This window comes from Phymastichus coffea, unplaced genomic scaffold (assembly GCF_024137745.1).
Source record: "Phymastichus coffea isolate CEN01 unplaced genomic scaffold, Cenicafe_Pcof_1.1 PCOF00110, whole genome shotgun sequence".
Lineage (NCBI taxonomy): Eukaryota > Metazoa > Arthropoda > Insecta > Hymenoptera > Eulophidae > Phymastichus > Phymastichus coffea.
Window position 1 is genome coordinate 601,266 of NW_026706921.1, and position 15,494 is coordinate 616,759.

Here is a 15,494-nt window from a genome sequence, read left to right on the forward strand (position 1 = left end):
ACCTATTACATAAACTACCCTCTAGTCTGAAGCCTAGTTATTTTTTAGATCCGCATAATTCCTCTAGAGAAACTCACTATCTCCGTTACTCTGTAGCACTATATTTAAAATTATTGGTTTGTGATTATATCATTGAATCAACTCTTACTTAATTTTTATTAGTGTTTATTTGAATTCACATTGTCCATTTTACAATTTTTTAATATAAAAATTCCTTAATCCAACTTTACATTTACCCTTATCTTACAAATTTTTACTGTGAGTATGTTTATTTAGGAGTTTATAGTAAATTTAAAACAAATAGCAACATGAATATTACCAATATTGTTCATAAGCCGTAGAAAACATTTTTATGAAACAGAAATTTGGCGTCGATACATACAGGATTTAAGCGATATATATATAAATAATTAATACATAAATTAAAATAAACATTGCAAAATAATTTCAACAGAGTTTGATACAAAAAAAGTAACTTTAACATAATTGTAACCATCTGACTATGCAAACCCTTGATTTGTGTCTAATCAACATAACATATTATTAATATTAAAAGCTAATATAACAATAATAATAATAATCAATTTTGCCAAATCAATTTTCAAATTGTTTTTCCGAAAAGATAAATCGAGTAAGTTTTTCCACTAAGGTAATAAATAGCACAAGAAGACAGTCATTTACTAAGATATTAAAAAATTCATACTAAAATAATATAAAGGAACGTTGTAGAAAAATAAAATACTAGTACAGAGTATTGTCAAAATCTAAAGAAAACGCTAAAATTTTTCAGATGGAAAATACATGATCCATTATATATCTTTCAAAAATAAAATTAAGATAAAACAACAAATTTAACAATTTTCAAATCACGTTTTTAAAAAACGATGAATCGTTGAATGATCTTGGAACTTGTGTATTGAATCCAAATTGTCCCACCACACAAGCAATTGGTGATCAAGCATTAACTTGAACCATGGAGTTAGAGGTGCATCAATATTTTTGACAAAGTTATTGATTGTAGATCTTGGAACCCATCTAATTTCACTAACTTCATCTGGATTTGGATCAACAGTTACTTTGTTTACTTGTAAAAACAAAACATAATCTATTTCATGTTCTCCAAGAATTTCATCACCAGCTGCTTGGTAGTGAATTCTAGTTATAAAGTTGAAATTTTCAGGTAGAACTTCTTTGGAGGGAATTCCTAGTTCAAACCCCAGTCTTCGTTGAGCAGCTTTCCGTATTCCAAGAGCATCTTTTTCTTCACTTTCACCTTGAATATCAGCTAGTGGATGACTACAACAGGTATTTGTATAGCATCCAGGGAAAGTGAGCTGTAAAATATTTACTCAATTCATAATCAATAAAAATATAACCTTTTTAATATGACCGGAATATTGAACTGATAGGTATTTTCAATGAATTTTAAATACATTCTGATAAGTTTGATAATCTTTTAAGTAAAATATATTTAATAGTATTGTTTCACAACCAAATGTAACTTATTAAAGTATCTATGTGAAGCATAATTGTATATAATATTTTGACTTTTGTCAAAATTCCAAGTGAAAAGTAAATATAATATTCTAAAATTGCAGACATTTAAAGATTTATTAGCAGTAAATTAATGTAATTTACCTTGGATGCAGCTCTCCTTTGAACTAATAAATCACCTTTCTTATTGAAAATGAAAACACTGAAAGCTCTGTGTAGAGGTATACTACCATCTTTTGCAATTTCATGACAATATTTTTTAGTAGCTTCACCAACCGGTCTATCAAATTCATCCACAAGGATGCACTTTTCTTCTAGAGCGATTTTCTGTTGCAAAGCAATCTGCATGTTTGCATAGTGAGATCGAACACTCAAAAGTTGATCCTTCAATGTGCTGCAAAGTCTTCTGCTAATACCTAACATCTTTCTAAATTTGAAAGTTATATCTTTTAGTTATTAAAAGAAGCTGCCACAAAGAAGAAAAATTTATTATAAAAGAATTCTAACAAAGACATTTGTTCGTTTTGTAAAAAAGACATTTTGTAAAATTGTCCATACCATACGCGTACCTGGTGTTGACAAAGAACTGAGACTCGGGACTTTAAGCAGAGATAACCAAATGACCTCAAATCTTTTTCTATCCTCATTTACATTTGAAAAGTAGGTTTAGTTGAAGTGTAGGTAACATTAACAATGTCCAATAGGCTCAATACGTTAACAGCGCAGTGCGGTCAGCTTATTTCACGTCAAACAGTTAATACTTTTCCTCTGACTTTTACGTCATAGAACGTCTACCATTCTCCTTGAATGAAAAAGAAAATATACCAAAAGGAATTTTACTTTCCACTTTCAAATGATGTCACTGCTTTTCTAGCAATTAAAATAAAATCGAATCTCCAAAATGGCAACCACTATATATATATATTCCATAGAGATGTTACTTGTGTAATACTTTTTGTAAACTGTACTTTAAGCATTCCAATCGGTTAACCTTGAATTCGTATAGATCAGATCATAAGATAACAAAATAAGTGCGTGATTTATTAGAATTTATAATGAAAATATTTATAAATTATGTTTGACATGCAATTTTATAATCATTAGAAAATGTTAAGCATTAACCTTTTAAAAAGGAATTATTATATTCCAAATTTGAATATCGAAATCTTAAAGAAATTTTCTTAAAGATATATCTTAAAGATTATCTTGGAGATGATTCGACGAGTTTTTGAAAATTTGAAAAAAATTTATAAATGTGCCCGAGTAAAAATGATTTAATAAAATATTAATAATGCTACCTATTTTAGAATCTTCAATATCACATCATTAATAAAAATAAATTAATTAAAAAAAGATTTACTATCAATTCTTCTTTTTTACGAGCAACATTTACCTACATTTACGTCTGAAAAATATCATCTAAATTACTGAAGATAGTTTACTTACGGTCTTAGATTTTCCATCCGTTGCTAATGAGCTGTATTTTTGTTAATCAACTAACGCAAGCTATGATGGATCCAGGTCCTCGTTCCGAATTGAACCTACCTTCTGAGGTTCGAGTGGTTATATTGTCCGCTACTCTCTCCCTCCTCCACAAACCCGTCAGGTAAATTTGTGATTGTGCAATGAATTAAAAATACGACTTCGACGGAGGAGGTGGGGGGGGGGGCGAAGAATAAATTAAAATCTTAATTTTTTACTCATAAAAATTTTCCATAAAAAATCTCCAAATAAAATGAAAAATTGTTCACGACGTTAAAATAAAATGAAAAATTCGTACTTATATCCGGCACAAATAGGACAATTACTGCCGACATTAAATAGAAAAGACCAGAGCAATTACCCTTTAACATTAGTCGAGCTATATATCTTCGCAGTCATTAGCAAAACGGCCGTCCCATGTCCATTTAAACTTCAACATTGACTCTTTGTAGTACAACAATTCAAATGACATCATTAAGAGGTTTTCTATACATAAGGAAACATTGGACGTCGGATAACAGACATCGGGCATGTACTGAGATTATCGAGTTCAAAAACAAATTGTTTGTTTGGCATTTGGATATGTCTGTGATTGCGCAGGGTGCAAGAAGTATAATAAAAAATATAGATCTACTATATTAACATAATTTGTACAATAATATATTATTTGACTATCTTTTTTTATCATGGTAAATGTTTGATGGCCAATGTCTGACATTCGATGTCTCGTTATGTAGAAGTTCCTAACTTTGCCATCTATAAAATTGATTAATAAAATAATCTACGTTTGCCATCTAGAAAATTGATTAAAAAAAATAATCTCTATAGTTATCTGCAGCCTTTTCACGTGTCAGATTTACCTGGCAGATATGTGGAAAAAGAGAATGACAGATTCTACTGAATGTATATGTATATTGTACATACAAGAGTAATGATCATATTTGTATACAGCGATATTTAATTTTTTGTTCTTACCGCAAAGGTTCTATATCGTCTTAGATGCGATAGGCGGTAATGTTGAATTCCAATTTGACTAAATCAAATATGATCCATATTAAACCCGTAAAAGTGAGAAAAAAAATATTGGAAAAAGTTTGGAATCGCTATTATACTGCATATATAAATATACAGTTGTGCGTTGTCGGAGCTCCGCCTGCTATCTTCGCGTAGGATTCGTAATCGTCTTTATATTGAGATAAGTTATGTGTCTTACTACGCATTGTTATTGTAATGTAAAAGCTCAAATTTTAAGAGAACTTGTTCGATATTAAATTTGAAAACAGCGGATCCAGTTGTGCCGTAGCAACTGCACAATGCGTAGTTGTATTATAGAGTCTACGCAGACCGGAACCATGCACCTCAGTTAGATAAGACCAGTTGACAGCGCTATAAATTCGTCTTCACGATTCGATTTGAGCTTCGTGTGGCTTCTTCATCCTCGTTTCGTTTTGTTCGAGTGTAGAAGTTTATATCAAACTAAAATTACTTACTCGCACTAGTATCAAAACCTACTATTTAGCAGTTTTTAGCATCTATCATATATTCTCAAGTTTTAAAGCTATTTCCTCTGTAGGCGCACTAAGCGCACGCGCACAAGCTATTTATGGATGTGATGGCCAGATGTGTTAGCACCATGGAGACTGTATACGTCTCCATGGTTAGTACTAACTAATATTGCTGAAGATAGGTAAGCTTCAGAGTATATGAAAACTATATATATACTTTCTGTATGCTGCTAGCGGTATGACAACAGAGAAGTCTTCAATTTTATACCGTATATCGCACAATAAAGTGGTGTAATCAGCAATTTACGAAAATTTAAATAAATGTTATGCATGGAGTTGGTTTATATGAATAAATAAATTCATTGTTTAAAATACCGGTAAAGATATCTTTTTATAAATTACACGTTCGTTCGTCTATTGTCAATCATTGGTTATTTTAATAAGTTGACTACTTTGTTTTAAAGAATAACAATGACTGAAGAAAAGGCTCCAGTTCAAGAGGTTAAATTGGATCCCGACTCTGAACTACGATTTGAAATAGAAGGGAAAAATGAAAAAGTTACCTTGGAGGTATGTACTTGACGTATGTTTGTACAAAGTTGTAGGTTAGAAATAAATGGCAGCACAACATATACGAGATATTGTAAAATTAACCAACTTTATTTATTTTTAGTTGAAAAGTGGTTTAGCCGAAGTTTTTGGAACTGAACTGGTCAAAGGAAAAAAGTATGAATTTACATGTGGTGCTAAGGTAGCTGTATTTACCTGGCAAGGTTGTGTAGTGGAATTAGTGGGAAAAACAGAAAGTAGTTATACAGCCAGAGAAACTCCAATGAGCTTATATTTGAATTGCCATGCAGCCATGGAAAGAATGAGAGAAGTGGCAGAAAAAGAAGATTCAAGAGGCCCAATTGTAATGGTTGTAGGACCATGTGATGTTGGAAAATCAACCTTGTGCAGACTATTATTAAATTATGCAGTAAGAATGGGTAGAAGACCAATTTATGTTGACTTGGATGTAGGGCAAGGGCATATTGCACTACCTGGAACTGTTGGAGCACTACTTGTTGAAAGACCATCAAATGTTGTTGATGGATTTAGCCAACAAGCACCTTTAGTTTTCCATTTTGGTTACAAAACACCAACTACAAATGCCGTTCTCTACAACGTTCTTGTAACAAGATTAGCTGAAGTTTGCTCAGACAGATTACAAGCAAATAAAAAAGCTAAAGTTTCAGGTATTGTTATCAATACATGTGGCTGGATCAAAGGTGGTGGATACAAAATGTTAACCCATGCAGCTCAAGCATTTGAAGTTGATACTATTTTAGTTTTGGATCAAGAACGGTTGTATAATGAATTAGTTAGGGACATGCCAGAATTCGTCAAAGTTGTATTCTTACCAAAAAGTGGAGGTGTGGTAGAGAGAAGTGCAACTCAAAGAATTGAAGCTCGTGATCAATCTGTTAGGGAGTACTTTTATGGTTCTAGAACACCTCTCTATCCTCATAGTTTTGAAATAAAATGGAGTGAAGCTAAACTTTTTAAAATTGGAGCACCAATATTACCATCATCATGCATGCCTCTGGGTATGAAGGCAGAAGATAATTTGAAGAAATTAGTTGCAGTTACTCCTGGACCATGTCTACTTCATCATATTTTGTCTGTGTCATTTGCTGATTCACCAGAAGATGATGTTGTACAGACAAATGTTGCTGGATTTGTCTGTGTGTAAGTATAATTTTTGTTATAAAAATGTTTTTGATAAAATATTTGATGAATATTATGTAGTACATTTTTGCTGAGTAATGTAAAGTAAAATGTAAATATGTGTCTTAGTGAAATACTACATCATAACAGTACATCTTTCACTGAATGATAAAGAATTATTTCTTTTTGATGAAATTTTTCAATAAAATAAAAATAAAAAAGACATTTGAAAAATAATGTATATCATAATAACCTACAATTTTTTTTAATCACAGAACAAATGTCGATGTCGAACGTCAAACATTCACAATATTGAGTCCACAACCCAGGCCACTGCCAAATCACATCTTACTTTTAAGCGAAGTTCAGTTTATGGATACACATTGATGAAACAGGCAGTCAAATACTACAGTTTTAATTGAAATACCATTTGTAAATGTGATTGAAAGATACATATTTAAATTGTAATAATGTGAATGTAAATATAAAACTATGTGTTGATATATTATTACCTAATACCTTACATTCAATTTATTTTTCATATAAAATTGAATGGCTTTAGGTATTAAAATTAAATTTTTATAAATTATCGATTTTATAAATTCATTTGTATTAATCCTTTCTTATAAAACCTAAATGAAAGATATCTCATTAAATTAATAGTTATGTAAGCACACAAAAAGTTAGATTTAAATAATGTTCAAGCCAGTTCAGCATAGCTTGTAAATGGACAGAGAAAGGCAACATGAATAAGTATTTAAAAAATCTGAATTAAATTTTTTTATAAAATATTTATTTTGTAATAAATAAATGAAAAAATGTATTTTACTTGATTTCATATAAATCAAACTAAGCAAAAATATATTTGATTCTTAAAAAATCGAACTTACCATTAAATGTTTGTGCTCTCGGCGATTGGTTTCAACGGTAAATTTCCGAACGAACTTTAAATTACCATAGAAGAGTAGCACTCATTTCACGTTTAATAAAGAAAATGACAGATATTCAAGATACTGATATTTTCTTTAATTTGGAGCTTCAAGTACGAGAAAAATTGAACGAACTCGAATGGAAAACTGTAAGTGTCATTTGATTTTTTTTGAAATTAGATTTTTCGATTCTCCCAATAATAGTTCGCTATTAGTATCGTTTTTATCAAATAAATTATTGATAAAATTGCTATTGTTGTTGAAATAACTATATCAAATATCTTTTTGTTTAGAGAGCATTGAAAGAAGCTCAGCAAGAAATTATAAAAGTTCAAGAAGAGCTGCTTAAAAAAGATATGGTTCTTGAAGAGAATAAGAGAACAATTATTGATTTAAAAATGCAATTATCAGCTACAAATCAAGTTATAATGTTGATGGAAAAAGAAAAAAATGAACAAATAAATGAAAGGATACAGTTACAAATTAATTGTAATGCTGCTATGAAAGAAAGAGAATGTTTACTCGACCAAGCTCATAATGCTAAATTAGAAAATATGCAGTTAAAATTAAATTTACAGAAATTATCAGAAACAGTTGCTATCAATGAATCATCTAGAGCATCGCTAGAAGCCTCATTGGCAGAAATGAAAGGACGTTTTTCCCAAGTTAATAATTCTTTCAGAAGGTAATACGTTTTATAAACATTGAGACTTTTATTTATTTAATTTTTTTTTTGTTTAAAACGGATTGTTTTTAACGTTTCGATTTATTTGCAGTAATGTTGCTATATTAGAAAAAGAACATCAACTTTTGTATAAATCAGTTGAATCTGCATCTACATTAAATAAGAGATTACAAACAGTGGGATTATGTACACATGCTATTTACACGAAAAAGAACCAAGAAATACATAATTTGCGAGAACAATTGGCTGTAAATGCTTACAACAATAGTTTAGCGCCTCAAATTCAAAATATTCCTTACCACAAGAAGAGTAGAATTGACGTGAAGGTACTGACTGAAATTAATATCTGCGTATTTTTAAACATATTTGATAATTTAAGTTTATCCCGAAGACTGCGTATAACTTATAAATATCAATAACGTTCATAATTAAAATTAAAAAAAAAACAGAGTTCAACTATCATTGTAAATTTTGTTTTCTTTTTCAGCATGCTTTGGAAGAACTTAATCGCGACTTAGAAAAAGATAAAGAAATTAACCAGGAAATAAGAAGACTAGATGAAAAAATATAATTTTTTTAGTGAACAGTGGCAGCCAAATAATTTTTTGTAATAAGGATTGGACAGGTACATTTTTAATAAACATATACCAGTGAAACATTAAGTGTAGGATTAATATAAAATGTATTATAATAATAGTTTGTATCCAAATTGGAACAAATTGAATGATAAAAATGCAAAGTAGATAAAGATGCGCGAGCCGTGACAACAACAAGCAGATGCTATAAATTTTTCATTATAGGTCCTTTGTACATACATAAATCGACTTACACTTGTAAACCTAAATTCTTTCGTGCAACACAAATCTTCTCATCTTGTTATATCAGATTTTGCAAAACTAGTAAAATTCATCTTTTCTTAAAAAACAAAGTTATTAACGCACAATGTTATTTGTCCGTTATCCATCACATGAGTAATCCAATGACGATTTGCATCATCTTCTGTATGTAATTTTATATCATTTCATACTAAAATGTGCTAAAATTATTTCATCTCCACTGTTTACTTTTATTATGTTAAATTCGTGAAAAAGCTATTAATCAACAACAATGTAAAAAAAATGATTATGGTCGTGTCTGGCCTTAATTAGTTATTGTTTACAACCCACTCTAAGATTTCAGTACATTAACGAGGTATAAGCGAGACACTTTTTCTGTTTCTTGAAGGCATTGCATTTATTATTGCTAGCAGTTCTTTATTTTAGTTATAGTTAATAATCGTATACCTCGTTAATACACGAGGAAATCAGGGAAGAAACATTTTCACCGAATTCAAATAATTCGTGCACGCATCGACCAGAAAAAAAACAAAGCTCCATGTTTGAAAAATGTATCTTGATGCAACACAATAAAAAATGATTATCTTTTATAAGCTGCATCACATCCTTGAGTTTCTTTTATTCACTAATAACTGCAACCTGACTTGCACAGTTCTACAATAGTTTTGTATAAAGAATTAGTAATATTAAAATTGTTTGTTCGTATCTCTAAAGCCTTATTTTCAAACGAGTTGAGTGATTCGTCAATTACGTTGCCAAGTACTTAATATTTTGATATTTCTGTGAGTTTTGATAGTATCTAAATTAAAAAAAATCTTTACTTGACTTGTTTTTTATATTAAATTCTAATAAAAGGTCACTATGATTTCAGCCTATGAAGTCAGTACAGTTCCCCCTCCCCCCCTCTCTCCGTAAAGGTTTCTGTTAGGAGAGTGTGTCGGTTATTTGTATAATTTATAAAAACACCACCCAATTGACAAAATACATTCATCGTCAAGGAGTTAAATCACAAGACTCCTTGGAGGGCAGACGCCCATTAGGATTCTGCTCTTTGAACAGAAATTTCGTTCGACACAGAGAACGTAAGTAAACGACAAATGTTGACGAGTGGGCCTTAGTATCGTGCTGCAGGTGTTTGAGGGGTCAGAGTACAGAACAGCGTGAAAATAGACTTGGAGGTTTCCTTTGAGGTTCTATAGCCTTTAACTGGTGACCACCGCTTTTCGGTGGATTCGATGCCTCCTAAAATAAAATGATAATAACAAGATTAGGAAGAGTGTTTCAATTTAGTTTGTAAATAAAACCATTCTTGCAAAACACAATCGATAGAAATAATTCTATACTCAAACTTCATAAAATAAAAAAAAACTTGTCAAATAAATGAACGAGCAAAGAAGCGTAAATAAATATTTTTGAATGAAAAACACAATGCATATAAGATACGAAAATTAAATAACATTTCAATGTGGAAACCACGTAATATTAAAAATTATATTACATAAAACATTCTAATGAGTAGTGGAAAATTTACGTGTCATAGTTAAATACGTTTTAAAAGAATATCTCATGCAGTATGACAAATTTAGTAAACACTTAGGCACTTTCTACATAAGAGACAGCGGACTTGCATCGACGTATACAGATAATTTGATTGTTTGCCATTAGCTTGTCACAGGTTTGTGCCTGTCTCTAAAACGTTATTTACAAGATGTTGTTTATATAAGTCAATGTCAAACAATTAATTTATATTTCAACCTCCGTACACGTTCGTCGCCCGGTGATCTCTTACGTACAGAGCCCCTTACGAAAGTATCAACAGCACGTAGAACGTCACTGTTGGATGTTCAACATAATCATTTGGTAATTTACGTAATAGCGCTGATGATAATGAAAGGAGGCAAAAATGAAAATGAACATTTGTTAGTAGAAAACAAGCAGCGAGTGAAGCCATTATACTAAACAAAGTGTACGATGAAAGAAAAAGAGAAAGGCAAAGTCGAGTGTACAGAACGAGTGGCGAAAATCGGCAATGAACTTGATCATCGACAACGAGAAAGAGTGAGAGGGACGGGGGGAGCTAAAAATACTGTCAAGATTGTCAGGTGCCATCTTTCACAATAATTGTGCAAGTACAATAATAGCTCAAAACACAGACACACACACGCGTGCGCGCGTCACATTACGGATGCAGCACGAGAAAAAGAGAACGACGGGATATAGAGTTACCTTCTGCCGTAATAGACCCGCACCAGACGTATAGGGAAAGAGGCATGGGAAACAGAGAAACATTATAGTTAATTCGTGACATGAGCGCGATGTCCATCTAAATTTTGTTGTAATGAAGATTATATGCGTGTGTGATTGGATTAGTCGACAGCCAATTGACGACGCTCACCAGTCTCTTTTCCATTTTGGCTTTGATGTCCCTGGCAAGTGTGAAGAAGGCCTCCTCGACGTTGATGCTCGACTTGGCCGACGTCTCCATGAACTTGATGCCATACTCGACGGCTAGCGCCTCGCCTCGTTCTTTCGACACCTGCCGCTTGTTCGTCAGCTCGCACTTGTTGCCCAGCAGCATCTTCTCAACATCCGCCGAGGCGTTCTCCTCGATGTTCCTTATCCAATTCTTGATGTTTTCGAAGCTCTTCTCGTTCGTCACGTCATACACCAGCATTATGCCCATCGCGCCTCTGTAGTAGGCCGTCGTTATTGTGCGAAACCTTTCCTGACCCGCCGTGTCCCTGTAATTCAAAACGTTATTATTTCAATGCGTTAGGCTAGCGAATTCCTAACTTGAAAACCTTTGCTGCGGCTTTTGGCAAATAGTGACGAGAATAATTACGTGCAAAAATGCCACTGAGTCAAATAAAAAAATCTAACATGGCTCACTTTGTTATCATTAGTGATTCACAATTTCAAGGAACAACGCTTATTATCGTTGTCAAACGTTAAGTCATGTTGTTATGTTATATCATAACAAAATGCCCCAAAATTATAAAACGTGAGAAAGGTGCGACGATATCACGTCTAATTTCCCGAGGCAGTGCGGCCCTTGAATACCGAAGTGCAGAATGCCAAAAGCGAAAGTAAAAAGTTGGAACAACTAGTCAAGGTCAGCGATGCAAATCCATGTACGATGCTCACCATATCTGTAGTTTGATCTTCTTGCCGTCGAGCTCTATTGTGCGAATTTTGAAGTCGATTCCTGTAAAAAAGAAGCAAGAAACGGCATTAGACAAGAGGCGAATGAAACGGGAGTCTGGGGATGATGAGGCCAAAGGTGAGGGACGAGAGACGCTGGCTAATTGACGCGTGGGTCTCTCCTTGTCTCGGCGGCGACTGTGCGGTCTGGACTTTGCTTCGTTTGAAGTGGAATGTGGCCGCGACGCGAGCAGAGCGGCAGAGAGTGGTCGGTTGGCGTGACTCACGGGGAGAAGAGGAGCGCCCGATTACCATTTGAGAGATCACTTCTACCCCACAATGCTTTGCTCTGTTTTATCGCCTTTCCTCCGACTGCGCTCTCTCTCTCTCTCTCTCATCCGTTTTTCCTCTCAACTCGGAAACTACACGGGTTAGACGGACACGATCGACGATTTCGGTGCTTCTTGTTCCCTTTAGGAGCGAGAACGCCCTAGCATTAGAGTTTCTCTCTCTCTCTCTCTCTCTCTCTCTCTCTCTCTCTCTCTCTCTCTCTCTCTCTCTCTCTCTCTGCGACTTGACTGACATAGACTTTGCGTTCAGCACGCGCGGACGTGAAAGTTGTAGATAATATTCGCACATAAAGTTCGCTATTTTATCAAAATAGATGCTTGAATCACTTTTGCATGATTCGGCTGGCGTTTGAAATTGCCACACGTCATTTTTCCAATTAACGAGGTTTATAGCACAGTCATCGGATTTTGGAGCGGAACATTGTTCGCTAGACATTAATTCCTATCGACTGCTTGGGTCATAAGTCTAATTTTAGGACATCCCCATCTGCTTCCTTACGACTTCAAAGTCCGTCATCAATTTTTCAGTGAAAACAATCGCAGGCACGCAGGATGAATCGATGGTTGCGAATTGGCTTATCGCGCAGCTGACAACAATCGAGGCTGTTGCAAAGTGGACTAATGACACACGGATAAAGTCCGCTCTCCTCTGCCCGCGTGTCCGAGTGGAGTGTCGCCGTGCGCGCATCCATTATCATAAGCACTTGGGCGCTAATTGCGAATAAGGCGGTGAAGCGAGCGCTTTCAGAGCGAGATGATTTTCAGAATGAACAAATCAGACGCACTTTGATATTTCACGCTCTCTACTGTGTCGACGCTATAAACATATCAAAGAAAAGTCGAGTGACCGTGCGATAAAAATGCGCTGATAAGCGAAGAAGATACGGGAATAGGATATGTTTACATAGTTATAACGGTAACGTGAAAATTGATTATAAAAAAAGATGTATGCACTGCGAGTGATATTCGAAAGAAAGAAATAATAATTTTAATTGGTAAAAAAGGAAAAAAAAACTCCCTCAAAACGCTATTAAACGTTCGATGAAGGATCCCATCGAAGAAAGCGCGCACATTGGGCAGCGAACGCCGAAGAATTTTCACGACGAATGCATCGCGAACGCTGAAACGAGGGGTTTTTTTCACAAAATCAACAGCTCGAATTAAAATGCTCAATTGACGCGATAAGACGTCGTTGACCTACTGAACGAGACGTACAACTGGAGCATTATATTTTCGACGCGGCTGAGTTCAAGTTTGTTTAATCACGAGACAAAATTATATAGCGATCGTGGCGTACGTGAATCGGTATGACATTATCGTAAGCCCTTTGCTATCAGCCGACACGACTATGTAACAGATTCTCGCGATAAAAGAATAAGGCACATCGCGAAGAGAGTGGAAGAGAGACGAGCAGAATGCATTTTACTTGGCGATTAATCGGCAGCAGTAGCGGCGGTGGCGCGTGTGGCCGACGTCATTATTCAAATGTTCCTTAATTAATGCGTCGTCGCACGCGTGACGAGGTGCTTTTTGTACCACTGCTTCGACTGCCACTTCTTCGCTGTTGCTTTTTTTTTTTTTATGGCGAAGACGAGCAAAATATCGCGACGATCTTTCTCTTTCTGAACCAACGCCTCGGCGAAGCAACTGTAAAGAAAGGACAAGATCCAGCGACCTTAGAGGAATTTTTCGTACGGAGACGCGTGGCACATTCGTCAGAGAACATTTCCCATTATCGCGAATAATTCATCTTTTTTGTCAGCTGCACATCCTTGGCACGAAAAACGATACAGCGCCGGGAAGGCTATCGACGTCTCTTCGACGACCAGCTGCGTGTGCGAATCGCTCGAAAGTGACTCAGAATCATCATCTGTACTACGCCACGGCTCGCGCGAGAGCCGTTCGCGCTGCCGGTGTGACCTTTTCTTGTTTCTTATCCGCGACGATATTGAAACGAACGCGCTGGACGGCAACTGGAGGTTCGTTAGCGAGCAGCAAATGCGATCGACGGAAAAGCGCGCTAGTCGAGCTTACGATGATTGAAGGCTCGGCGAAAGAGTGAATTGCCTGCTCTCTCGGCAGTCACATTAGTCATCATCAATGACAGCGGTTATTTTTCTTATTTTTTTCTTGTTCTTCCGTCGCGCGACGCAAGGCTCTTTTTGTTCGCTCATTAACGATCTCTCTCTCTCTCTCTCTCGCACTGTCACGAGCGCACGGATCGAAATATTTAAGGATGCTGCGCGTGCGACGCGGCGTTGCGCAATTCGTGAAAATAATATTCTGTCTGGCCACTGAGTTTTCTCTTCACAAATGGCTTTTCAATTGAAGCGCTATGCAATGCAAGCGCGTGCCAAGAGGCGAAAAGACAAACTAGAAAAGCAAACTATCTGTCTAATTATAGCGTTTGGCCAATTGTTTACATAACAACAACTTGATCCGGGAGAACTTAGTGGTTAACCTTGATCCATAGGACTAAGAAGGAATTTCGAGGCGTAAACATAAGCGCGCGACCAGACGACGACGGCGCATAACGGAGAGACACTGTACGGCCTAACCTAGCATTCGCGAGAGAAAGAGAAAGAGAGAGCAAGGCAAGGCAGGCAACCAATTGTTCGAAAATGAGAGAGAGAGAGAGAGTGAGAAGAGAGAGAGAGAGAGAGAGAGAGAGAGGAGAGAGAGAGAGTGAGAGAGAGAGAGAGAGATGAGAGAGGAGAGAGAGAGAGAGAGAGAGGAGAGAGAGAGAGAGAGAGAGAGAGAGAGAGAGAGAGAGAGAGAGAGAGAGAGAGAGAACAAGAGATGGGTTTTTTTCGCATTCTCTTCTTTGTACAGTTTGACATGATACACACCGATAGTGGATATGAAGGTGGTGTTGAAGGCATCCTCGGAGAAGCGAAACAGTACGCAGGTTTTGCCGACGCCCGAATCGCCGATGAGCAGCAGCTTGAACAGATAGTCGTAGGTCTTGGCCATAGCGAGAAGATGAGCAGAGGTAAGCTGACACTCACACGCACCACCGACACTGGCACTACGGAGTTAGACAACGACGCGAGTTGCAGTCGTATCTCGATGTCGATTCGCTATTAACCACTGATATGCACAAGGTCTGACGGAGTCGACTGCCTGAGCACTGACACGGCCAGCTGTTGCCGCGGCGGCGTCGAGTGCGATGACTGTGTCCGTTCGTTCGCTTACTCGTTCACCCGTCCGTTCGTTCGTCCGTACTGCTTCTGCATGCCTCTGTCTCTTTCTTACCTTCGTACGCTTTTGTGCCAGCGCCACACTATGTATATCCGTCGTTGTCTATCTCCCTCTTTCTCTCTCACTCGGAGCGAGCGCGCGCGCGTCCCGCACACACTTGT

General features: G+C 35.9%; 4 protein-coding genes across 7 annotated transcripts; 2 read left to right on the forward strand and 2 right to left on the reverse strand.

Annotated features, from left to right (window-relative positions):
* Positions 1-162: 162 nt before the first annotated feature.
* Positions 163-3,072, reverse strand: LOC131670397 (isopentenyl-diphosphate Delta-isomerase 1). 4 transcript variants are annotated; one of them, XM_058945968.1, is made up of 4 exons: positions 2,941-3,072; positions 2,053-2,296; positions 1,639-1,960; positions 163-1,334 (listed from the first exon to the last, which is right to left on the reverse strand). In XM_058945968.1, the coding sequence occupies exons 3-4, from the start codon at positions 1,915-1,917 to the stop codon at positions 867-869; spliced, it is 747 nt and encodes a 248-aa protein (XP_058801951.1). In that variant the 5' UTR covers positions 1,918-1,960; positions 2,053-2,296; positions 2,941-3,072; the 3' UTR covers positions 163-866. The 4 variants fall into 4 exon arrangements, with proteins under 4 accessions (XP_058801951.1, XP_058801954.1, XP_058801953.1 ...); XM_058945971.1 differs by lacking the exon at positions 2,941-3,072 and having other exon boundaries at positions 1,639-1,921; positions 2,064-2,456; XM_058945970.1 differs by lacking the exon at positions 2,941-3,072 and having other exon boundaries at positions 2,064-2,456.
* A 1,528-nt stretch (positions 3,073-4,600) lies between these two features.
* Positions 4,601-6,707, forward strand: LOC131670450 (protein CLP1 homolog). Its single transcript, XM_058946058.1, has 4 exons — positions 4,601-4,858; positions 4,946-5,051; positions 5,155-6,212; positions 6,467-6,707. Exons 2-4 carry the CDS (start codon positions 4,953-4,955, stop codon positions 6,576-6,578), a joined length of 1,269 nt encoding a protein of 422 aa, XP_058802041.1. The 5' UTR covers positions 4,601-4,858; positions 4,946-4,952; the 3' UTR covers positions 6,579-6,707.
* A 319-nt stretch (positions 6,708-7,026) lies between these two features.
* LOC131670451 (uncharacterized) lies at positions 7,027-8,290 on the forward strand. Its single transcript, XM_058946059.1, has 3 exons — positions 7,027-7,269; positions 7,414-7,805; positions 7,897-8,290. Exons 1-3 carry the CDS (start codon positions 7,186-7,188, stop codon positions 8,222-8,224), a joined length of 804 nt encoding a protein of 267 aa, XP_058802042.1. The 5' UTR covers positions 7,027-7,185; the 3' UTR covers positions 8,225-8,290.
* Positions 8,291-8,512: 222 nt separating this feature from the next.
* Positions 8,513-15,333, reverse strand: LOC131670452 (ras-related protein Rab-8A). The gene is made up of 4 exons (XM_058946060.1): positions 14,982-15,333; positions 11,786-11,846; positions 11,037-11,382; positions 8,513-9,883 (listed from the first exon to the last, which is right to left on the reverse strand). Exons 1-4 carry the CDS (start codon positions 15,103-15,105, stop codon positions 9,785-9,787), a joined length of 630 nt encoding a protein of 209 aa, XP_058802043.1. The 5' UTR covers positions 15,106-15,333; the 3' UTR covers positions 8,513-9,784.
* Between the last annotated feature and the right edge of the window lie 161 nt (positions 15,334-15,494).